Source organism: Panthera onca, chromosome B1, assembly GCF_046562875.1.
Source record: "Panthera onca isolate mPanOnc1 chromosome B1, mPanOnc1 haplotype 2, whole genome shotgun sequence".
Taxonomy (NCBI): Eukaryota; Metazoa; Chordata; class Mammalia; order Carnivora; family Felidae; genus Panthera; species Panthera onca.
In genome coordinates, this window is record NC_138342.1 from 184,383,984 (window position 1) to 184,410,984 (window position 27,001).

The 27,001-nt window shown below is 36.8% G+C and overlaps 1 protein-coding gene across 1 annotated transcript; it reads right to left on the bottom strand.

Annotated features, from left to right (window-relative positions):
* Positions 1-4,140: 4,140 nt before the first annotated feature.
* On the bottom strand, positions 4,141-25,917 carry FRG1 (FSHD region gene 1). The gene is made up of 10 exons (XM_060653056.3): positions 25,830-25,917; positions 25,640-25,714; positions 23,317-23,387; positions 15,703-15,828; positions 14,392-14,449; positions 12,835-12,949; positions 8,717-8,821; positions 6,044-6,135; positions 5,441-5,551; positions 4,141-4,246 (listed from the first exon to the last, which is right to left on the bottom strand). Exons 2-10 carry the CDS (start codon positions 25,699-25,701, stop codon positions 4,210-4,212), a joined length of 777 nt encoding a protein of 258 aa, XP_060509039.1. The 5' UTR covers positions 25,702-25,714; positions 25,830-25,917; the 3' UTR covers positions 4,141-4,209.
* Between the last annotated feature and the right edge of the window lie 1,084 nt (positions 25,918-27,001).

Consider the following 27,001-nt stretch of genomic DNA (forward strand, 5'->3'; position numbering starts at 1 on the left):
TACACCATATGGCAAATTTGTCAGTAGTTTTCTAATATTAAAGAGGAAACTTTGGATCCTTATTACAGTAGGAACTGGGCGAGATTTCAAATTTCTAAGACATAATATATTTGTTAGAAAAGAAAATGTTAGCATTGGGTTGAAAAATGGCACTTTATAGTTCTTTGAATGCAGGAACTTAAATAATACAATGTATTAAAAAGAAAACAATTAGATTTAGAAATAAGACACTAAATTCAAGAAAAGAAAATTAAATCTATTAATAGCAGAGGGCATGGCACTGAGAAAGTATATTGCAAAACATTTTAAATGAAAAGTGCACTGGGTAAAGGGATGCTCTTGGAGGGTCACTCAGAGATACAGATCAGGATTTCCAATCTCAGAAGACAGTGAAGCAAAAGCGCAATGTTTAACCCAGCTGGGCTGCAGTTAAAGTGGAGTGAGAGATCAGCTGGGCCGAGAGGACAGAATTTTTAAGGCAGATGAAAGAAAGGTGGCAACGTGAATGCTGGAGTCAGTGAAACCAAGATGGGAGACCCCATGAAGACAGACTGTGAGCCAGGTTTCAGGTGGGTCCGGACGCTTAAGAGCAGAGGGGAACTGCAATGATAATGGGTGTGGATGGTAAGCCCTTCACAGCCTGAGTTGATGGTGGGGAAATGAGAAGTTTCAAAACTGATACTTGGGGCCATGGTGTATGATTCTCCAACTATGGGTGCGCTGGAACGAAAGCTGAATTCAGCTTGGGAAAAACCAGAAGGGGCATTTTCATGGGAGAATTAAGTGGAAACTTTGGTTTACCCTTCTACTAAATGCTTAAGTCTTTGTCCATTTTCCTGTATTCTGGAAAGGACACACACAATGGTGTGGAATGAAGCTACAGGAGTAAAAGGAATGTGGGAAAACAAAGTTGGTAGTCACAGGTGGAGAGGTAAAAGCAGCAGGGCTGGGATACATAGAGGGCCTGCTGGAGAGGATTTCTGGACTTAAAATGAAGAACAAGGGAACGTGCCAGAATGTTCTGTTTGCGTAGGCAGTTGGGGAAATTATTTTTCTAAACAACATGAAACTGCTGTGTGCAAGCTGATTTAAACTAGCATTTAGGATCGAGGTGCTGTAGAACAGCCTAGGTTGGACTCAAGTCTACTGGTCTTTCCTACATAAGCACCACACTTCAGAAAGTCATTTTACACATACAGGTGAAACCAAACTGAATGAATGCTGATTGGCTGCTAAACTGTTACCTTAGTTTTAAGTTCTCCTGAACCTAGGTATATCCCTGGGGTTTTTCTGCTATCAGTTAAAAAGCAAACGAACAAAAAACCCTTGGAGGAATATATTTAGTAGCAGAATAAGAAAATAGGGATGAATACTTATACAAACATAAAGTATAATACAGAAAAAGAAAAAACAAGACATTAGGAGCTTAAAGCACTGCTTTTTTTTTTTTTTTTTCCCCCTCCTATGTGATTGACTGTAGCCATACAACTTAATTTTGTCCAGTGGCAGTTAGGGAACTAAGGTTAGAAGTCATGACTTGATTCCCTACCATGGCATCTACTTTTATTCAGGTTTCCAACTTTTTAAAGGAATAAAGAGGTATGCTTTGTTTTTTTCCTTACAGTTCCACTTAGTATCTAAGGACCAGAATTAGGAAATTGCATGATGGAAAAATAAACACTAACAAGTAGGGCTACACCCCTTTTGCTCTATTAGCAGCACTCAGAACAGGATTGCAAAACCTCATTAGATTTGCGAAACACTCTAAGAGAAATGAACACCTGAAGATTTTAATTTAAAAGTCCTGGCTATGCACTCTGAAAAAATATTTTTAAAAGGATTTTTTAAATGTTTTATTTATTTTATATATAGAGAGAGATAGAGGAGAGAGGCAGAGAGAAAGGGAGACACAAAATCCGAAGCAGGCTCCAGTTTCTGAATTAAGCACAGAGCCCAATGCAGAGCTTGAACCCACGAACAGTGAGATCATGACCTGAACTGATGTGTGTGACAGCAATTTGGAGATGGTAAAAAAGTGAGTCAGTGAACTTGAAGATAGAAAAATTGAAATAATCTAATCTTAAATGTGAGCAGTCAAAAAAAAAAATTGGATGTGGGGAGCTTTTTCTTTGGTCAATGTTTTTATTTTTTTATTATATATAACCTTTTTGATAAGGCTACTAGGCTGATAAATCAGGGGAATGCTTGGCCAGAACGCATCTTGATTTTTACAGTGCACTTGACTTTGAATGTGGAGCAGATGACAATATTTAGATGCATTTATTCTTGACCCCTGCCACTCTGCCAGATTGACTTCAGTCCTGTAACGGGGAGATGAATATAATACAATGACACAAATAGGAAAGAACACTTATCAGTTGCCTGAGAATCACCGCTGTCCTCCTTCAGGAGCGTATAAACTCCATGAGGGCAGCCAGTGTATATTTTTAACCTGTACCTTCCTTCCCAGTTGCCAGGACCTGTAACTAGTTCTGCTCTCTGGACTGGGGGAAGCATGAGGGTGAGCACGGTGACAGGGAATCCAGTCTCAGGTACCAAGACACTATTGGAGGCAAGACTTTAATTTCTTGAGTGAGTGTTTCTGAAAGTGTAGTTCAGATCACCTGCTTCAGAATTACCTGGACTTTTGGTTAAAATGTCAATTTTGGGAGATAATTCTAGACTTGCTATAAGCAGGCAAGGGTAGGTCTTGGAAATCTGCAGATACCCTGTGCAATTCTTATTTCTAGGGGTTGGGGGCTGGCAAAGGCAAGGAATAGACTGAGTCCGAGGCAGGTGTCAGAACCCTGGCACTGTTAGCATCTTGGCTGGAAAATTCCTTGTTGTAGGGGCTACTGTCCTGTTCATTGTCAGATGGTTAGCAGCATCCCTAGTCTCTAGTCCTCTAGATGCCAGTAGCACCCCCTCTCTCAGTTGAGATTGTCTCCAGACACTGCAAAATGTCCCCTGGGAGGCAAAATAACCCCTTGTTGAGAACTACTGCCTTGAGGGACCCAAGTAGTAAGAGATGTTCCCAACCTAAAGATCAGAGGAAGAAGGAGAACACAAGATGGGTGGATGTCCAGCTCTTGGAAATGGAGTGGCAAGTTAGGGCTAGTTCTACAGCAAGAGCTCCTTTATAAGGTTGATATCAGTAGCTTAGCTTCCTTGCTGTAGAGAGGCCGTGTTACCTGAGAGCTGGTGACAGATGGAAGATAAAGGCTGAGAACTAGACAGGGTTTGGCAGCTTAAGTCAGGTCTCAATCCTGGCTGTGTATCATCAACGGGGAATCCTAAAAACATACAGATGCGTCAGCCAACCTTGGTCCTTCTGAAGCAGAATTTCCAGTGGTGAAGTCCAGGCATCTGAGACACAACCTGGATTTTGGAATACTCACAGAGTTAGAGGACATCTGGAATACTGTGTTCAGGAATTCAGAAAGAGGCTAAGAATAAAGATGTCTCAGCACTGCAGAGACATCAGCAATGTGCAGACATCAGCAATGTGTAGTGTCTGAATATCTTTAATAGCTCCGCTCCCATCCCATCCCATCCCACAAGTGAGGACAAAAGCATAATACCCGATGCACTGTGGGTAAACTGTTCTAAGTAGGGAATTTTCCCAATTTTACTCTTATCCTCCAATCTGAGCCTACTTGCTTTTTTGTAATGTTTCCTGTTCCCATTTCACTGCCTAATACCTGATTTCTTTCTCTCCTCCCAACCCCTCTGTCTAATAATCTGTTTGGTTTGTGTGATTTGGGCAATATTTAGAAAGCAGAATCAAAGCCTTGTTGACTGGATTGGGAGTTTCTAGCTTCCTTTTAAAGGTACCAATGAAGCACTGGTGGTAGAAAGTAAGTAATATAAACTAATACTGTAAAGCAGTAAGAGATTCATTCCATAAGCTTCACAGGAAACATGAGGTTCATAGAGTAGCACCTCATGCTTTAGGGCAGAAAATGTAGAAAAGAAAAAAAATTCTGTGGCATGTTGAGTATGTACTCAATGTTTCAATTCCATGTGAAACACTGCAGTTAACTAAAAAGTACATCCATGAAGATCTCAATTAAACTTGATTAATCTTATTTAAACTAGCTACGATTTCAGCAGTAATTCCATAATGGCCCAAGACCTCTGTAAAAACACTTCCATTGATTATTTTATTCAGAAAAAAACAATAGGGGGAGACAGAAACAAAAATTCTGGTCATTTGCAGTATCTATCAGCCTTCAATTTGGCTCTCCTGTTTAAACAAAGACAAATGATAAAAATTATGTAAAACATTCCATATATAGTCAGCTACTAAATATATACTCAAACTCAAATTGTGTTCTCAATTTGGTTTTTATATCACCATCCCACTTATATCAAAATATTTTAATTAAAATTTAACTTTTCAATGTTAGGTTTCATACTAAATGCATTCTGTTCTTATGAAAGCCTTTCCTAATCTTGAAGAAATGTTGCCTAAGAGCTTTTTCAATCCATAATAGAATTTTAATTGCCTCTGAATTTAAGCATGCCCTAAACTTCTATTTAACAGGGTGGCAATCTTCTATTTTCATAAGCGGTAAAAGTGACAACACACGGACCTTATGTCTTTTGTGTCCACATTCTGGTATTGTTTTTTTACATCCTATTCTTATTTCTTAAAACCAGATACATGCTTTCTCAGCAGGAAAAATTCTTACATCACTTACTAACTTCAGATAACAACATGATCGACTCAGTTAACAGGAAATATATGCTGAAGCATCATCTTTATCAAGTAATGTAAAGAGATGTTTTAAGACTAATTTTGCAACACAGGACTTGAAGGAGTGGCAGATTACCACATTCTCTTTCCTTCTGGTGCTTACTTGATTTACAGTTCTAAATGTACAGCCAACCCTCTCTACTCATTTTTTTTATGTTATAAATCTAGGACATTACTTACCTAAAAAGGAATAGCAATAGAGATAAATATTAATAATGTGCTCTGATAAATATCCTGCACACTTCTAAATTCAACTTGGTTAAAAGTGCTTCCATTTCATTTATTTCATTTTATACTTGATAATTTTTAAACTGATTTATTTTTACTTCATTTTTAGGAAGCTGTACTACTCTACTAGAACCCACTGAGTTTTGAAATTTAACTACTTCTTTCTAATAGTTATAAAAAGATGATGATAAATAAATTCATGAAGGAGTTTCAGTCAAACCTGAATTTCTTACCACAAAATATGTAAGTTTTTGAAACTTGGCTATTTTTAGATATTCTTTATTGGTACTGTTTTCCTAGACTTATGATGTCCTTTGTAAGTAACATTACCATGTTCACAAATTAGAAGACCAAAACTTAACAACTGTAATAACTGAAAAAGAACACTGGTTACACATAAGCCATTTCTACTGGATCCTGAAAATGGCTGGAAATAAGTAAAAATATACCTACCTGTCCAGAAGTGTTTCATGTAAAAATCCATCCTTCCGGGCCTTTTTGAGAATTTTACTGTCTTCTTTACTTATTTTAAGTTTGTGGTCTTGGAAGCTCTGAAATTTCTTTCTGTTAAGAAAATGCCTTTCTTGAAAATCACCTCAAACTTTGATCATACATGTTTACTCATGAAATTACAAATATTTTAAAAGTTTTTCATTTATTTAAAAAAATTAATTGTATTTCTTTAATGACATACAGCTTTTCAGCTGCAGAGATGACCTCAGCGCTCCTCCCCGCAGAGGGCAGTGGCCTGCGCAGCACTACAAGGCCTCCCTTTCACTGAGGGGTGTTGGCCGGGGTCCCGAGTGCTGGCTCTGGAACACTGGGTCAGCATCATGTACTAATAAGCTATAGTCATTCTGTTAATGAACAGGGAGTACAGACTAACCCAAGTGACTTTAGCTTTGAAAGCCAGCAGGATAATTAGGAAAACTGAAGCTTTGAGAAAAGAAAAGCATTCAGCCTAGTTCTTTCTCCTAGTCTGTTATGCCTCATGTCGTTCAGGCCTTGAGAAGGACCCGTCTAATCTGTAAGGTCGAAAAGGAAAATAATACGTACACATAATTGATTTCACACTGTTTAACATTTCCTTTGTCTTCTTCTGGAATATCATCTTTTTTCTTAGTTTCTCTTTCAGCACAGGATCTAATCTGGACAATGGAGAGAACTCAACAGGTTATACATGAATCTTCCCCTTCCCCACTTATTTCGTAAGAACCCTCTAGATGATTTTTTATGCAAAAGAAGAAAACAATCAACTTAGCAATTAGATTCAGAAAAAGACAGGTTCTAGATATGTTTGTATATATGTTTATATATATGATTTATATAAATAATTGCTATTATGTTTCTCTAGAGCCCTTGCATCAGACATGGAGAAATTTATTTAGAAAAACATTTTATAGATCAGATCCTGCTGAGCATTTAGGCAATAATTTAATTTAATGGTGGCACCAAAGTAAATATTCAAATTATTCTGTAGTGTTTATTTTATAACACTGAAAATTTAAGATAGTAGTTACTTTACTTTGCATAGGCTATTCACAAATCCATTAAAATTTGTAACATTACACAACTCATTTTTACCTAATTGGAATACACTCCTTCTAAATCTTCCTTATGTCCTCATAAATTGTGACAGATATTTACTATCACATGCCATAAACTGATACAGCAAGTGGGATCTACGGAATAGGGCAAGAAGGGGACAGAAGTCAGGCCCTTGGAATTGACAATTTGCAACCCGAAGGACTGGGATTCTATCTCCAAGGATTTACATCTCTGAAGTGAGCTTTGTGGCCCCGAGCCCAATTCCAAGACTGCTTAGAAAGCAGTGACCAATAAAGCATGCACCAACGCCACGTGTGTGACAGGTCTGCTCAGTGGGGTCCTTACAGATCTGGGGAGATTACTGGCCAGTGCATGTGACAATACTGCACTACTTTCGGCAGAAGGGAATGTGCTCTGGTCGATAAGGTTAGGCTACAAAGGTGGATGGATGATACAGACTAGCAGAACCTGCGAAATAAAATGCAAGGTGGGAAGAGTTTTGGATTATCACTGCTCAGGGCTTCTAGATACTTGACTAACCAAATGAACCCAGGGAAATACGACAGGTACTTCATTTAACAACAGTTGTTGGGGCTCCTGGGTGGCTCAGTTGGTTAAGTGTACGACTTTGGATGAGGTCATCATCTCACAGTTCATGAATTCGAACCCCGAGGTGGGCTCTGTGCTGACAGCTCAGAGCCTGGAACCTGCTTTGCATTCTGTGTCTCCCGCTCTCTCTGCCCCTCCCCCACTCATGCTCTCTCAAAAATAAACATAAAAAAAATTAGATATTTAGAAACAGTTGTAATTAGTGACAAATACGGCATAGTATTGTTTTTTCCATGAAGTGCAGAGTTACTGCATTTTATTTGCATCGTTTCTCTTCAAAAAGCATACTTTTAGGTAAGTGAGAAATCCACCAGTATTTTTCTCACGACCTATTTCTGGAGAGGCGGTGTGGTATGCAATGTCAGTTTCCAGTCAGCTGGGTCTGGGTACATATCCCTGTCTCATTGTAGCTAGCTGTGTGACTTTCATGAAGTGACTGATCAAAATAGGTAAGGATATAAGGAGGGCTACAGGCCATCCCCTCAGAGGTAAGGTGACTAGCTACCTCCCAGGAGCACAAGGAAGATTCAAGATGATGCATGTGCCACCTTCAGCAGAGTGCCTGCAGCTACTTGCTTCTGCTTTGTTTTTGTTTTGTTTACGTAACTGCAAAGTGTTATGACTCACGCTTTTCATATACCTTGTAATTCTGCTTGTGGGAATGTGTCCTCAGATACACTTGCACAACTAAAGAAGGATGAATATTCAAAGTTATGTGTGTTACAGCACTGTGTGAAGGAGCAAAAGACTGGAGGGAACCTAAATTTGCATTTATAAGGAACTGATTAAATCAATTATGGTACATCCCTAAAATGGAATATCATGTAGTTGTTAAAAAAGCAAGAGAAGGGGTGCCTGGGTGGCTCAGTCGGTTAAGCGTCTGACTTCAGCTCAGGTCATGAGCTCATGGTTTGTGAGTTTGAGCCCCGTGTCGGGCTCTGTGCTGACAGCTCAGAGCCTGCAGCCTGCTTTGGATTCTGTGTCTCCCTTGCTCTCTGCCCCTCCCCCACTCACACTCTGTTTCTCAATAATAATAAATAAAATTAATTACTTAATTTTAAAGCAAGAAAAAAATTTTATACATCATGATAAGGGAAAATTTGCAAGAGACAATGTTAAGGAAAAAACTCAAGTTCTAAAGGAGTGTGTATTGGAGGCTAACGTTAGTCTAAAAAGGTAGAAAATTATAAACATATCCATTTTTTATAAACTCTGGAAGGTACAGAAGGATAGCAGTGATGTCTTAATATGTTTGTATTTTAAAAATTTTGAACCATGTAACGTACCTATTTAGAAAACTAAATTTTAAAATTCAGGCTTTAAAAAGAAAATATAGGCCTAAAAAGCATGTGGCAAAATACTAATACATGGGGGTAAGATACAGAGTAATTTTTCTACTGCATGGTACAAACCACCCACCAGTTATGGGATTTATAATTAAAAATAAAGGTTATTTGGATCATAGTATAAAAAACTATGCATTACATCTTTAAAAGTGATGGCAAATGACTATTCAACATTTTAAAGAGATATATATGTGACATGTATTAATGTATAAAAAGTCATGATTACCTTTATCATTTCTTCTTCTCCTGCTGTTTTACTTTTCGCTTCTATATCACCTGCTTCGTTGCATCTAATAAAACAGCTATTTGAGGCCAATAGGGCCATTTTCCCCTGTAAAACAAAACAAAAAAGTCACAGGAATACCTACAAAATAATTCTTATATCTTGAGAATGAAATTCTACTCTTACCCCCAAGTCTAAAAGTAATCAGCAAAAAGAATTTGGAGAAAACATAGAAAATAAAGACATACAGAGAAGAAAACCAAATCACCTATAATCTTACTATTCAAAGATAACCACAATAAACATTTTTAGTATATTCATTCTGTTAATAAGATGAAATAGAATTGTTTCCTTTGGCCTCAAAGATCTATTGAGAATATAAATGATTTAGTTCAGCTGGAAAAATAGTTTTTAAAACAATACAAATTATAAAATTCACAGTAGTTTACTCAAATAGTACTGTTTTAAGTAAAATTTTCTTCATAATTAGAAAATATAAAAATAAAAGCTAACTTTTGGTGCCTTTGAATTTACTGCTCAGAATGTTAAGAATTAATGTCTGAGGGACTTTTTTATGTGGACAGAAATATTCATACTCTTTATTTTTTTTTAATGTTTATTTTTGAGAGAGACAGAGAGAGAGAGTGCATGAACAGGAAAGGGGCAGAGAGAGAAGACAGAGGATCTGAAGTGGGCTCCGTGCTGACAGCCCCATGCGCAGTTCAAATACAAGATCATAACCCAAGCCGAAGTTGGCCGCTTAACCGACTGAGCCACCCACGCGCCTTGTCATACTCTTTTCAGTTGTTCAATGCCCACTGTGTTATACAGATTCTAAAAGGCAAAACGTGAAAACGAATTTTCTCGTGTATCTAAACCTAGATTTAATTAAATCTCCTTAACAAATATAAGGCTTAATTATGACTTGCAAAACTTTGAGTACCTTAAACGGACAAAATATTTACAAATATAATCATTACAAAATGTATGAATAACTTTATATCACACTCAATTACAAAAGGGCTAATAACAGTGGATGTGATTGATTTTCTTATTTTTTTTTTTTTTAAGTTTATTTATTTTTGAGACAGAGAGAGACAGAGCATGAACGGGGGAGGGTCAGAGAGAGCGGGAGACACAGAATCAGAAGCAGGCTCCAGGCTCTGAGCCATCAGCCCAGAGCCCCACGCGGGGCTCGAACTCACGGACCACGAGATCGTGACCTGAGCCGAAGTCGGACGCCCAACTGACTGAGCCACCCAGGCGCCCCGATTTTCTTATTAAGGTGGCCAGGGCTGGGCTTTCTACCATCTGGACGACGCTTGGTGTGCGGGGTATGGCTGTATCATCCAGTGTAATTTAAACTCGTAATTTAAAGCTGAATCCCTCTTAGCAATCAAGTTTTCCTTGTTCCATCAGGAACTTTTATGTGTCTTTTTCATTTAAATATTAAAAGTTAGTGTCTTTCCCCAAAACAAAGTGCAATGAACTTCCCAAACATTCTGTATGAGTGGTAGTATCTGGGTTATCATCATGCTGGCCTGATGATACACTGGTCTTTTCTGTTGATAGAATTTGTATTGAAAGTACCTTATTATAGTGGTAAGATCACCTAGAAGGGGTTGCAACCCATAAGTGGTTCATGAAATCAATTTAGTGGGTCCTGCTCAGTATTTAAAAAAAAAAAAAAAAAACAAAACAACACAAAAAAGGTACAACAGAATAGAAAATACTGAAGTGCACAACACGAAGATTAAATAGGTATTAAGTACAATGTGTGTACTGGGCTGCAACGTAAAAATGTTTTTCTCACTGGACTGAGGTCAAAGAAAATTTGAAAGTTACTGACCCAGAGATTTTATCCTACGGGATGAGGGAATGAGTCTAAATAATTCTTTTGGGGGGATGTTTGGCATACAGAAACACCGTGGGATCCTATTTTGAATTCGTTATTGTCTATTCCCAATGGTTCTATGCAGTTACCAAACTCCTCTTCTACTGGTGGCTACCTATCCTTCCTCTTCTCAATACAGTACCTCCTTTTAGCTCTGTATGGATCTAAATATATAGAGCTATATAGAACTCTGTATAGAGCTTGATATAGTATCTCCTTTAGCTTGGAGACTGTTTTAGCTCTGGTATATTTTTGTTCAATCCTTACTGCTTACACAAACAGAAAAGGAACTTATATATTATAATTTTTTTTCTTTGGAACGTAGGTATTCTGAATAAACAGACATAGACTTAACAAAATATCCTTCCACTGCTAAGTGCCTATTTACTAAGATCAATAAAAATTAATATATTATCTTCATCCTTCTTTTATACTAAAACTATCTTTTTGTACACTATTTGCTTTTGAGTTTTACCATGAACTCAGATGTTTATAGACTAATTTGATTTCAGTGAACCATTATTATCACTATTTACTATTTTATGCACAGATTGTCACAAGCTGGCCATAAGCTTCCTCCACTGTTCTCTTACCACAGTCTCTAATGTTTTTGAAAGCATCCATAATTTCTCCTAAGAAGGTATTCCTGAACTATCCTATTTTCCTGCCCCAAGACATAAAATGGGCTATCCTCTGAGAAATCTGGAATCTTTAATGAAAAGTAAGAACTGAATCCAGGCACCAAGGGTATACAGAAATGATGGTGGGCAAAAGTATTTTTGCTATTTTTGTTACACTATTTCCCCCCCAGTTTTATTGAGATATAACTGACAAAATCACTGTGTATAAGTTTAAGGTACACAGCAAAATGGTTTGACTTACGCATGTTGTGAAATGATTATTTCAGTAAGTTTAGTTAGACCCATCATCTCCTGCAGTTACAATAAAAAGAAAGCATAAAATGGAAAAAAAAAATTTTCCCCTTATGATGAGAACTCAGGATTTACTCTCTTAACTTTCCACTTTATTATATAGCAAGGTCAGCTGTGGTCCTCATGCTACACATTATATCCCTGGCACTTATTGTATTTATCTTGTAACTGTAAGTCTGTACCTTTTGGCCACCTTCCTCCTCTAATTCTTGCTCCCAGCACCTCTCACTCTGGTAACCACAAGTCCAATGTCTTTTTCTGAGTTTAAGTGATTTATTTATCTTATTATTATTATTATTATTATTATTATTTAAGATCCCACATGTAAGGGAGATCCTACAGTTGTCTTTCTCTGTCTGACTTACTTCACTTAGCATAACGTCCTCAAGGTCCACCCATGCTGTTGTACATGGCAAGATTTACTCATCTTTTATGGCTGAATACTATTCCATTGTGTGTATGTATGTATATATGTGTATATATATATACACCACAACTTCTTTATCCATTCATCTGTCAGTGGATGCCTAACTTGTCTCCATGTCTTGGCTCTTGTAAATAATACCCCTATAAACATGGAGGTGCAGATACCTTTTCAAGTTAGTCTTTTTGTTTCCTTTGGATATATTCTCAGACACGAGATTGTTGGATCATGTGGTAATTCTATTTTTAATTTTTTGAGGAGCCTCCACACTGTTTTCCATTTGGTTGTACTAGTTTACAATCCCACCAACAATGCACAAAGGTTCCCTTTTCTCCACATCCTCAAAAGCGTTTATCTCTCGTCTTTTTGAAGATAGCCATGCTAAGGGTCATGAAGTGACATCTTACTGTGCTTTTGGTTCGCATTTCCCTAACAACTAGCGATGTTGAGCATCTTTTCATATACCTGTTGGCTTTTCATATATCTTTTTTGGGAAAAAAAAGTCTAGTCATGTCTTTTGCTCATTTTTTAAAACTGGGTTGTTTTTTTTGATATTGAGTTACATCAGTTCTTAATATATTTTGGATATCAATCCCTTATCAGAAATGCAGTTTGCAAATATATTTTCTCATTTTATAGGTTGTCTTTTCATTTTGTTGATTATTTCTTTTGCTGTGTTGTACTATTTTTTGACATCTTTTTTTGTGACATCTTTTTAAGGTTATGAGTTCATATTGGTTTTCTCCAATTTAATGTATGATATTATTACATTCTTTTTTTGTTGTTTTTTAGAATATATACTCTCATTGACTGTTAAAGACTGTATCTTACCTTGACAAGAAGCTTTATTATAAACAACAATAGCACTTACATCTTGAAAGACTGGTTCCCATTGTTCTCTTGGTCCAATTGCATCCGAACGCCCCACAACAAGTCCATCTGAATTAATACCAAGGTATTTTCCATAGCCAGATTTCAGGGCAATTCTTTAGATTAACAGAAAAGAAATGTTACAGACTAAGAAAAAGAAAATTAAATATGGAACATAAAAATAAATGTGGGTGTGTATAATAAAATTCCAGAAAAATCCAAAAATTTAAAAATGAAAATTATCAAAAGCATATGTGCCTAGTGACTACCATATCAGAAAGTGTAGTTCTCTCGACATAATTTTATATTCTAATTATAAAGCTCCCGTTGCATGCTATCAAGTCACTTCCCAGAAAAAAAATTCTATCAACTTAACATTCTCACCTCAAAAGAGGAGAGTATTGTTTTATCACAGATCTTATTTAATGTTATAACTTTAAAAAAACTGGAATACAAGATATAGGAAAAATAGTATCCTATTTTATATTTTAATCATTATAAGTGACATTTGTACTTCTTTTTCTTTCCTTTTTAGTTTTTATCTTTTTGTTCATTTTTCTATTGGGGTCTATTTTTTTTTTCTTAGTATTATGAATCCTATACACACATGTGAAGAATAAAAATTCATTGCTTGTTAAGGTTATTGCAAATATTTTTGTTTGCCCTTTTTATGTTTTTTCCCCCAGTTGTAAAGAAGTTAGTGTTTATTGATTATTCTTCTGCTTTTATTCTTCCACCATACTTATTTGCCACTGAAAGAAAGTATAGAAGTAATAATGTGATTTTTTTAAAGAAAAAAATATGGTTTCTAACTTCTTAGTTTACCAATCCTTTATGATGCCAAGGGATTGATTTTATATTCACTTATAGTTAATATAATACGAATCATTATCATGTTGATGCAGCTAATTATTAGAATACTGAAATTCCATTTCTGCGTGTACTACCCAAAGTATCATTCTGTACTTTTGCACTGTGAGAATATAAAAAGTCAGCTTATGAAATGGTTGTAAAAATAGTGAGTAAAATATTCTTTTGCTCTTTATGACTATGTAACATTCTCTACTGGTTTTAACAATATTCCTTTCTTCTATCTTCCTGTTTATCTCTTGACTTCTGACCAGTGAGTTTACATATCACAATAACATCAGACTCCATTGTGTCTTATATCTGTTTTCTTCACATGATCTTTCTTCTAATCTACATCTTATTTGGCCTGTGACAGTATTAATCTTCATTTTTTTCTAGCCTAATATTATATATTGCATACACGATGCTTTATTATATAAAGCATCGTGTATGCTTTTATTTGGAGCTTTAATTCTCTTTCGAAGACACAGTAACTGCAAATGAAATTTAATAATACCTAAATATGGGATATATACATATTCTAAGTTTAAAATTTCACAAAATACACTTCAAAAGGATTGTTTTGTTTTTTACCTCAAAATTACTCTGTGGAATTAAGTTGACTTAATTAATTAGCTATATGTTGGAATTTTTCAGTGAATAAAATGAAAAAAATAAAAGGTTATTAATTATAGTTCAACTTAGTTACCTGGAATCAGACAATTTGACAGCTGTAAACTGCTCTGGAGGACTAGGGCCCTCATCAACTATGGAGAAAAAAGCATTTTGAAATAATTTGACATTTGTTACAAATATACATGTAAAGATATTCTTCAGCTTTAAAAAAAATATTTTCCCTTAAAATTAATTAAGAGTATTTTGATATTTTGATACAATATGCTATTCAGATTCAAAGTATCAAGATCTACTTTATCTCCTTGTTAACTACAATATTAGTTTTACATCCTGAATAGGTAAGTCAGCATGATGCTTAGGCTTATAAGATATTTTCTTTTTGGGGCACCTGGGTGGCTCAATGCGTTAAGCATCCAACTTCAGTTCAGGTCATAATGTCACAGTTCATGAGTTTGAGCCCTGTGTTGGGCTCTGACAGCTCAGAGCCTGGAGCCTGCTTCGGATTCTGTGTCTCCCTCTCTCTCTGTACCTCCCACATCGTGCTCTCTCTAAGAATAAATAAACATTAAAAAAAGTTATTTTCTTTTTGTGTTTTAAAATGCACTCAGTACAGGGATGCCTGGGTGGCATGGTTGGTTAAGTGTCCGGCTCCTAAATAAATAAAGAAAAAGTGTCTGGCTCTTGATCTCGGCTCAGGTCATGATCTTGCAGTTAGTGAGTTTGAGCCCCGCATCAGGCTCTGCGTGGATGATGCGGAGCCTGCTTGGGATTCTGTCTCTCTTTCTCTCTGCCCTTCCCCTGCTTGTGTGCTCTCTCTCTCTCTCTCTCAAAATAAATAAACTTAAAAATATATATATATAAAATGCACTCAGTACATAGACAAATAAGCACTTAGTATTTAAAAAAGTAAATGCTTTAACTTATTCAAGGGATGGACATTCAGACCAAAACATACTGCTTTTATCTTCAGTTACTTCATATCTCATTAGTGCTTATTCTGATGTGCTAGAAGGAATAACAAAACTTTAAGTTGTCAATAATGCTCTAGGTTAGTTTTGGTAAGAGATCTAAAGAATAAAGGAATCAAAGCTTTGACTCAACCAGGTTTCCCTTTCAATTTAAATTATTCATATTGTTTTCAATTTCTAGAGATACTCTTCTGGAACCATATAGAATGTTTTCAAATGCTTATGACTAAAAAAGAAGGATCTGTCAATATGTGGTAAATATTAAGGAAGGAAAAAAGGTGAAAAGTCAAATGCAATGGATTTGTTTCTTTGGAATATACTGGATATTAGTTAGAATTTGGCCTAAGTGAATGAATGTCATAAAATATATAGTGTCAGTGGTCTTTTCCTTCTCATTGCTTCTACTAGACACAAACCTTCTTTATGTGGAGCTCCCAGTGTAAAAAGTCCATTATCAAGTGCGTGTATATAGGTTCCTTTATCCATTTCAATTGCTATGGTTCCTGAAATTTCACCAAAGTTTGTTACTGTCCACCAGATTCCTAAAAAGTAAAATCAGTATTTTAAATTTGTTAGATTTGATACAAATTATTTGTTCTTGCTGTTGTAACTTATTTTTTAAAACTTTCGACTTTGCAGTTGTAAGAAACAATACACAACAATCTCTATACCCTTTATTCAATTCTCCCAGTGGTAACACCTTGCATGACTATATAGTACAATATCAAAACCAGGAGGTTACCCTTTATACAAACCATGAGCCTTATTCAGATTTCATCAGTTTTACACATACTCATCTGGGTGTTTATATATGTATGTGTATAGATATGACTACCACCACAATGAAGATTACATTTTTTTTCTAACATGAAATAGCAGAGCATGTGAAGACACAAAATGATAGAGAACAGTCTCTTTCATTCCATCCCCCAGTCATCCATGATTACTTTTCAGAGGCAATGACTGTTATAACCTGTTTCTTATGTAACCCTCCAGAAAGACTTCCCAGCACAGTATTTTTTTTTTTCAAGTTTTTATTTAAATTCCAGTTAGTTAACATACAGTGTAATCTTCATTTCAGGTGTATAAATTAGTGATTCATCACTTACATACAACACCCAGTGCTCATCACAACAACTGCCCTCCTTAATACCTGTCACCATGCCCCCACCCACCTCCCTTCCAGCAACCCTCAGTTTGTCCTCTATAGTTAAAGAGTCTGTTTTCTGGCTTCTCCCTTTCTCTTTTTTCTCCTGTGTTCATCTGTTTTGTTTCTTAAATTCCACATATGAGTGAAATCATATGGTATCTGTCTTTCTCTGACTTACTAGGCTTAACATGATACTCTCTAGCTCCATTCACATCGTTGCAAATGCCAAGACTTCATTCTTTTTTTTATGGTCTAGCACAGTATTCTTAACCAAGATTTTAGATTAGAAACAAAATGAGAAGCTATATACACTAGATATACAAATAGAAATGGGTTTCTTTTTTTTATTCATTTTAAAATTCAAGTGTAATTAATATACAGTGTTACATTAGTTTCATATGTACACTATAATAATTCAGTAATTCTATACATTTCTCAGTGCTCATCAAGATAAGTGTACTATTTTTTAAAATTTTTTTAATGTTTATTTATTTTGAGAGACAGAGTACGAATGAGCAGAGAGAGAGAGAGAGCAGAGAGAAAGGAAGGCAGAGAATCCAAAGCAGACTCCACACCGTCAACACAGAGGCCCAATGTGGGGCTCGAATTCACAAACTGTGGGATCATGACCTAAGCCGAAATCAAGAGTTGGACGCTCAACCGACTGAACCACCCAGGTGCCCCAAGGTAAGTGTACTTTTAATTCTCTTTCACCCTATTCCCCTATTCCACCTATTCCCCTATTTATGCTGCACATAAATGCAATCCCTATCAAAATACTAACATTTTTCACAGAATTAGAATAATCCTAAAATTTATGGAACCACAAAAGATCCCGAAGAGCCAAAGCAATCTTGAAAAAGAAGAACAAAGCTGGAGGTGTCACAATCCTAGATTTTAAGATATATTACAAAGCTGTGGTAATAAAATATGATACTGGCATCAAAACAGACACATAGATCAATGGAACAAAATAGAGTCCAGAAATAAGCCACACTTTTATGGTAAATTAATTTATGACAAAGAAGGCAAGAATATAGAATGGGGAAGACAACCTTCAACAAACGATACTAGGGAAACTGGACCTCTTTCTTACACCATATACAAAAATAAATTCAAAATAAAGACCTAAATGTGAGACCTGAATCCATAAAATTCCTACAAGAAAACATAGGCAAGTATCCATCCCTCCCGATTCTTTGACATCAGTCATAGATACATTTTTCTAGATATGTCTCCTCTGGCAAAAGAAACAAGAGCACAATTAAACTATTGAGACTATACCAAAATGAAAAGCTTTTGCACAGTGAAGGAAACCATCGACGAAACAAAAAACGCAATCTACTGAATGGGGGAAGCTAGTTGCAAGTGATACATCCAATAAGGGGTTAATATCCAAACTGTATAAAGAACTTACACAACGGGCTCTGTGCTAACAGCTCAGAGCCTGGAACCTGTTTCAGATTCTGTGTCTCCCTCTCTTTCTGACCCTCCCCCATTCATGCTCTGTCTCTAAAAAATAAAAAATAAACCTTAAAAAGATTAAAAAAAAAAGGGGCGGGGGCGCCTGGGTGGCTCAGTCTGTTAAGCATCTGACTTCAGCTCAGGTGATGATCTCGCGGTCTGTGAGTTCTAGCCCTGCGTCAGGCTCTGGGCTGACAGCTCAGAGCCTGGAGCCTGTTTCAGATTCTGTGTCTCCCTCTCTCTCTGACCCTCCCCTGTTCATGCTCTGTCTCTCTCTGTCTCAAAAATAAAAAATAAACCTTAAAAAAAAAATTAAAAAAAAAAAAAAAAGAACTTGCACAAGTGAACACCAAAAAAATCCAAATAATCCAATTAAAAAATAGGCAGAGGACCTGAATAGAAAATTTTCCAAATAAGACATAAAGATGGCCAACAGACACGCTGAAAATGCTTAACATCACTAATCATGAGGGAAATGCAAATTCAAACCACAATGAGATAGGATTTTAACACCGGTTAGAATGGCTAAACTAAAAAAGACAAGAAATAACAAGTGTTGGCAAAGATGTGGAGAAAAAGGAACCCTTGCGCATTGTTGGTGGGAATGCAAAGTGGAGCAACCACTGTGGAAAAGAGTATGGGGTTTCCTCAAAAACTTAAAAATACAATCGCCATGGCATCCAGGAATTCCACTACTGGGTATTTACTCAAAGAAAACAAAAATACTAATTCAAAAAGATATATGCATTTCTATGTTTATTGTATGAGTTTGTTTCTGGGCTTTTTGTTCTTTCTGTTCTATTGATCTATGTATTGTTTTTATGCTAATACACAACCTTTTTGATTAGTACAGCTTTGTAATAGTTTGAAATCAGGAAGTATGGTTCGTCCAGCCTTATTCTTTCTCTAGCTTGTTAGCTATCCGGGGTCTTTGTGGTTTCATACAAATTTTAGGATCGTTTATTCATTATTTGTGAAAAATGCCACTGGAAATTTGATAGGGATTGCAGTGAATTTGCAGATTGCCTTGGGGTAATTGCTTTTAACAGTTCAATTCTTCCGTTCCATGAGCATGGGATCTCTCCATTTATCTGTTCTCTTCAATTTCTTTTATCACTGTCATAGTTTTCAAGTACAGGTCTCTCACATCCTTGGTTAAATTTATACCTAGGTATTTTATTCTTTTTGGTGCAATTGTAAATGGGATTAATTTCTCTTTCTGGTAATTCATTATTAACATACAGAAATGCAACAGATTTCTGTATGTTTATTTTGTATCCTGCAACTTTACTGAATTCATTTATTAGTTCTAACAGTTTTTTGGTAGAGTCTTTAGGGTTTTCTATATATAAGATCATATCATCAGTCTATAGTGACAGTTTTATTTCTTCCTTTCTGATCTAGATGCTTTTTCTTTCTTTTTTCTTTTTTGCCTACTTGCTTTGGCTAGGATTTCCAATACTGTGTTGGATACAAGCGGCAAGAGTAGGTATCCTTGTCTTGTTCCTGGTCTTAGAGGAAAAGCTTTCACATTTTCTCTGTTGAGTATGAAACTAAATTGTACTTTAGCTAAAGAAGAAATGTATCAGTCATTAATAAGATATTAGATGGACATTAAGGAATTCTTATTAATTTTGTTAGGTCTGATAATGACATACTCTTATGTATTAAAAGGCAGAGCAAAACAGAAGAGAGAGAGAGAGACTGACTTTATAAGCAATGTACATTTATGTATATACATGGATAGAATGACATAATACCTGTGTTTTACTTTAAAATTCTCCAGGGGATGCCAGCATGGTTTAGTTAGTTGGTTGTCCAACTCTTAATTTCAGCTCAGGTCATGATCTCATGGTTCATGAGACAAAGCCCTGTGTCAAGCTCCATGCTGATGGTGTACAGCCTGCTTGGGATTCACTCTCTCCCTCTCTTTGCCCCTCCCTCTGCTCGTGCGTACTCTCTCTCTCCCAAAATAAATAAATAAAACATTTAAAAAAATAAAACAAAATAAAATAAAATAAAATAAAATAAAATAAAATAAAATAAAAATTCTCCAGAAAGAAGTGCGTATAGGGTATTATTTCAGAGTGGTAAAGTATGTAAATGAAACAAGACTGTCAAAATAATGATCATTACTAATGACGGGGGTATGGGCACATGGGAAATTCATTATTTTTTTCTACTTATGTATTAGTTTGAAAATTTCCATACAACAAAGTTTTTAAAAATTGAATTTATCACACTGCACAAGATTTCCTATTCATCTAAACAGGGAAGGCTTTTTGTAACCAATAAAAAATTAGTAAAATTTTCACTTATATGAAGTTGGACTTTACCTAATGTCATATATACAAATTAATTCAAAATGGATCAAAGACCTAAATTTTTGAGTTAAAACTATAAAACTCTTAAAAGAAAACATATGGTAGTAGCCTCATGATATTAGATTTGGCAATCATTTCTTTCATAGGACACCAAAGGCACAAACAACAAAAGAAAACTAAGACAAATTAGACTCATCAAAATGAAAATCTTTTGTGTACCACAGGACATTATCAACAGAGTAAAAAGACAACCCACAGAATAGGAGAAAATATTTGTAAATCACATATCTATTAAGGGATTAATACCCAGAATATATAAAGAACACTTGAAACTCAGTTCAAAAAATGGGCAAAGGACTTGAATAGATATTTCTCCAAAGAAGATATACAAATGGCCAATGAGCACATGAAAATTGCTTGATATTGCTAATCACTAGGGAAATGCAAACCGAAACCATAATGAGATACCATTTCATACCCATTATGATGGGTATTATCATGAAACCAGAAATAATAAGTGTTGGTGAGGATATGGAGAAAATGGAACCCCCATGCACTGTCGGTGGGAATGTCAAATGGTACAACCACTGTGCAAACGGTATGGAGTTTCCTCAAAAAACTGAAAACGGAACTACCATATGATCCAGCAATTCCACTTCCAGATATATGACCAAAAGAATTGAAAGCTTTGCTTTGAAGAGGTATCTGTACAGCCATATTCATCGCAGAATTATTCACAACAGTCAAAAAGTGGAAGCAACCCATGTGTCCATTGAAAGATGAATGGATAAACGAAATGTCGTCAATGTGCACAATGGAGTATTATTCAGTCTTAAAAATGAAGGAAATTCTGACACGTGCTACAATATGGATAAACCTTGAAGACATCACCTGATTTCAAAACATTATGAAGTGACAGTAATCAAGACAAATGTATCAGTAGAATAACAGACGAATCAATGGAACAGAAATATGTCAATACACATAAAGTCAACTGATTTTTGACAAATATATCAAAGAAGTTTAATGGAAAAGGAAAGTGTTCAACAGTGGTGCTGGAACAATTGGATATTAATATGAAAAAATGAAAAAAGAACCTCTGGGGCACCTGGGTGGCACAGCTAAGTAAGCATCCAATTCTTGATTTCAGCTCAGGTCACGATCTCAGTTTGTGAGTTCAAGCCCCAGGTTTGGCAATGTGCTGAGAGTGTGGAGCCTGCTTAGGATTCTCTTTCTCTTCCTCTCTCTCTGCACCACCCCCCTCAAAATAAATAAATAAACATAAAAAAAAAACCCTGACTCCTTACACCATACCAAAAATTAATTTGAAATAGATCAGAGATCTAATGTAAAAGCTAAAACTATGAAGACTTTTAAAGAAAATATATAAGACTTTCTTCATGACTTTGGGGTAAGTGTTAATTTCTTAGACTGAAGACATAAGGTGGTAGCCATAATAGAAAAAAAAAAGGTAATAAAGTTTTATAAAAACTAAAAACTTATATATATATGTATATATATATCAAATAATGATGTTGTACACCTAACACTAATACAATGTTACGTGTGAATTTTATTACAGTTGAAAAAAATTTCTAACTTTTGCTTTTAGAAAAATTCCATTTCAGCAAATTAAAAGTCAAACCACAGACTGGGAGCAAAGACTGATAACAGAACTGTATTAATTCTTGGTGAGGGGTATAAAATGGTGCAACCACTTTCAAAAATTCTTGGTGGTTTCTTATACAGTTAAATATTCACCTATCTTTTGACATAGCAGCTCCATGTCTAGATATCTAGCCAAAATATTTACTCTAATTTGAGAATTGTTGATTTGCTATTTCAAAATAAAGTGAGATTTTCTAGAATATTAGCTTTATACCATTTCATATAAAATGTAAAGGAGCCATAATTTATGAAATTTCAAAATGCAACTGGCCCAGTTTTAAAAGAGGAAAAAAATTGCCTTAAAGTATAGATGTGGAAAGGATAGAAGGACTGAATAGAAAACAGGATGGTTAAATGTGTTTGGGTCAGTTTATCTCTGGTACCATTTACTATCTCTGGTACCATTTACAGGCCACTGAGATGCTCTGTTCTGTTCAATTAAGATTTTCATTCATTTCACGGTATACAAAATAATCACTTTTACTATCCATTACTGTTCCTTTAGGGACATGCATATCACTGGCTTCTACAATTAAAATGCATAGACATTCAAAGAAAATAATTTGTGAAATATATTTGATTAGATAATATTTATAGCAGGTCTTTAAAATTATGTTCAGAATCTCTAGGATATTATGGCATTATCGTATTTTAAATCAGAGAGCTGCGTTTCCTTTCTCTGTGTTTTGTTCTGATGATGAAAAAAAGGGATCAGTGACATCTCCTGTGGCAGACAATAAAAGGGATCTCTGTGTTTTGTTCTGATGATGAAAAAAAGGGATGACATCTCCTGTGGCAGACAATAAAAGGGATCCACAGTGTAAATAATATTGAACACTTTAAGAAAACTATAAACAGGTCATAAGTTCTTTTGACTTTCTTTATACTATTTAATCCCTAACTAAGAATTTTTTTTTTTTTTTTTTAATGTTTATCCATTTTGTTGAGACAGAGAGAGAGACAGAGCATGAATGGGGGAGGGTCAGAGAGAGGGCGACACAGCATCTGAAACAGGCTCCAGGCTCTGAGCTGTCGGCACAGAGCCCGATGCGGGGCTCGAACTTCCAGACTGAGAGATCGTGACCTGAGCCGGAGTTGGATGCTCAACTGAATGAGCCACCCAGGTGTCCCTAAGAAAATATTTTTAAAGGCATCTCAACCTGTGTTAACTTTTTGCAGAGTAAAGTATAGAAAACTGGGGGACCTGGGTGGCTCAGTCAGTTGAGCGTCGGTCTTCGGCTCAGGTCATGATCTCGTGGTCATGGGTTCAAGCCCCGTGTCAGGCTCTGTGCTGGTAGCTCAGAGCCTGGAGCCTGCTTGGGATTCTGTGTCTCCCTCTCTCTGCCCCTCCCCCACTCATGCTCTGTCTCTTTCTGTCTCAAAAGTAAATATAAACGTAAAAAATTTTTAAAAAGTAAACTTACCAACAATATCAAGCTGAGTTTCTTCATCTTCTTCTCTTTTTCTCTTCTTCTCTTTGCTCTTTTTCTTCTTACTGCAGGAGATAATTCATATAGATGAGTTTAGAAATATGAATTTGATGTTAAGTATCACAAAATGGAATCTTAGAGGAATCTTTTAAGCTGACCATAGATTTATGAGTTATTGATTTACAGTTATCTACACTGATATACCCTCTTACTTCTAATCCTGAGAACTCACTTCTGATCCTGTATGTATTGTGTTATAGTTAAGAGAACAGACTCTGGAGCCAGACTGACTTTTTAATCCTGATACTGTCATTTCTGAGCTCTCTGACTTCTGGAAAACTACTTAATCTCTTGTCAGTTTCTCACCTATAAAATGAGGATAATAATTTAACTGCTCTTAAGGTTACTGTGAGGACTGAGAGTTAACTCACACCTTCATATATTGCTGGTAAAAATGTAAAATGGTATAACCACTTTAGGAAACAGTTTGGGGTTCTTCAAAAAGTTAAATACAGAGTTACCATATGACCTAACAATTTACTCCTAGGTATATACCTAAGAGAAATGAAAACACATGTCGACACGAAAATTTTATAACAATATTCATAGCAGCATTATTCATAATGCCAAAAAGTGGAAACAACCCAATGTCCATCAACTATTGAATAGATAAACAAAATGTGTTGTATCTATACAGTGGAATATTATTCAGCCATAAAAATAAGAGTAGTGATACATGCTACAATGTGGATGAAGTCAGATACAAAAGGCCGCATACTGTAGGACTCTATAGGAGATATTCTGAACAGACAAACTGATATGGACAGAAAGCAGATTAGGGGAAGAGTGAAATGGAGAGTGACGGCTAATGATTATGGGGTTTCCTTCTAAGATGATGAAAATGTTCTGCGACTTGATAGCGGTCAACTTTGTGAACACACTGAAGACCACAAAACCGTACTTTAAAAGGTGAATTTTATGGTATATCTATTATATCTCAGTAATAAGAAAGAAAAAAATCCAGGGGTGGTTAAAAAAAAAGTTACAAGCAAAGTGCTTAGAATAGTTCTTGGCACATAGTAAGTGCTGTATGTGTGTTAATTAAGATAGAGTTGTGATAATTATAAGATACACTTGTTTGTATTTTCACCATAACATAAACTTTCAGAAGTTAACTCCCATCTCTCCTGTAAAATCAGAGAGTACAAGTTTCAGATTTATTCCGGATAAATTCTTTGTGATTCCAGACTCCGAGGCAGAGTTCCCAACGGCAGAGGTTTCAGCTTGCTCCTTGACACTTTTATCTTACCTAAAAGTACCAAACACTGTCCCTGAGACAGGATGAAATGCTTCACGCTTGTATGAATAATCAATCCTGAGCAAATCGGCCAGGTATAAAGAGAGGTGGAGATTGGAATGGGCAGATACCTTTTCCTAAAAATCTACTAATTATAAATCACTACAACCTTTGCTTGCATTTGGCTCTAGTTACTGTACATGGTATCTAATCCTAAGAATTCTTTTATAGTACCACTAATATTTCCTAATAAATGAGTAAATGGAAGTTCAAGAATGTTAACGAACTTGCCACAAATCGCAAAACTGGTGCCAGTCACCAGTGGCAGTCGCCACTGGTGGCAGTCGAGATGTGAGCCCATACCCCTCTCAAAAGGCACATTTGCATATTGTATTAAATTAATTAAGAATCTGGGCGCCTGGGTGGCTTGGTCGGTTGGGCGGCCGACTTTTCGCCGGGCGACGATCTCGCGGTCCGTGAGTTCGAGCCCCGCGTCGGGCTCTGGGCTGACAGCTCAGAGCCTGGAGCCTGTTTCAGATTCTGTGTCTCCCTCTCCCTCTGCCCCTCCCCTGTTCATGCTCTGTCTCTCTCTGTCTCAAAGATAAATAAACGTTAAAAAAATAAAAAAAAAAATTAAAATCTTTTGGGGGAGGCGGGAGACAAGAGTGAAAATAATGGCTTTTAATAAAGGAATTCATTGTTATGGCCTACATCATAAGACTAAGACCCCATCATGCGGAGGTCTGGAGGGGAACCTTATCAAGGGACCCAAACTCGTGGCTCCTGGGTCTCGCTCTCCTGTCTCCTCCCTTTTGAAGGCGCGACAGTCATGGCGCGTCTCTGGGGCGGCGTCTGTCCAGGTGCCAGGAACGGAGTCGCAGCATCAATCCATGTGGCACCAGGGGCCAGGCCCAGGGGCTGGGAGCATGAATAACAGCTCTCTTAAGGCTTCCGCAAGAGTCTCCGCGGGGGAGGGGAGGGCGGAGTACGCACAAACTCCCGCACAAACTTTGGTCTTACCTCTTAGCCTTGGTTCCCTTGAGCACAAGTTTGGTGGACTTCACATAGGAGTATTCGGCCATGATTCTGGGGACACTGTATAAAGAGGTGAGAGCGGGCTCAGGGCAAAATACCTTCACTGGAGTAGGCACGCGCGCAGGAGTGCCAAAAATAGAAACAGAGGGCAGACTCCCTGGAAAGCGCAAGTTACCGCGGGAGTGAATCCCTTCTGGGTCCTCGGTGTTTTTCACCCGACCATTGAATTCTACTTCCTGTTTACTCTCTGGGAGTACGGCAACAGCAGAGGGCCGAAATACGTCAGGGTTCATTTGCTTGGGGCTTCTCGAAGCAAGAGCGCCAGGAGAGAGCGCCCTCTGGTGGGCGTAAAGGGTCTAATAGCTGTGGTTGGCACCTCAGCTCCTCTTGTGGTTTTCTCCTGCTAGGTCACCCGGATGGGCGACAGTTTGATGGGCAAGAGGGTGAAATGACTCAATCAGTGCTCCTCCTTCTACTAGCTATGAACTGGGCCTGACTACCCGGCGCGGCAGAATGCATTATTGGGCCTTGGACGACTTACAAGCCATTTCAATTCCATAAACTCTTCTTGTATTAACTAGGGAGACTTGAGTAATGTACAGGAAACAGCTAGGGAGTAAAATAAAAGATAATCACGTACATAAATTTGGGCCACAGATTTCACAAGCGCTGTAGGAATGTGGGTGGAGGTGGGGTGGGAGGTGGACGTTGAAAACTAACAGAATCAGGGAAGTCTTTCTGTGTAGGGTGGGTCTTTAGAGATGTTTTCACAGTGTCTGTCACTAATTCTCCTGCCTGCTCCAATCTCTTCGACAGTTCTATAGTTCACCTCGCTGATTCCATTTTCTCCCGCTTCCAAACCATCTCCTATAATGCTACCCGAATGATCTTTCTAGAGAAAACGCTGCTTATTCTCCTATCTGAAATCTATTTAAGGCAGCCTATTACCTTTGGGAGGGAAAATCCTGGAATCATTCAATAAACTATTGAGTCTGGCCTCTTTTCCCACCACTTAACCTTTTGCCATCTTAGTTCAGGTTACAGCAAATCCTTGGAAGTGTCTGAATGCTCTGTGTTTACTTCTGTTTGCTTCGAATGCTGCCCTTTCCTCTTTTCCCACACTCTTCCCTTGGCCTTGTTTTTCAGTCTTTAAGACAAACTCAGGCATTATTTGTTCCTGTGAATATTAATAAAGATAAGCCTCACTAAAATGGAGAAAGGAGGAGATAGAGCAAGTTAGAAGGGGAAGCCTTACCCCTCGACTTCAATTACAGGAAGAATTGTCAATTAAAGAAGCCAAAAGAAGAATCATCAGCAGGAAAGATCACCACTTATAGGCCCCAGCAA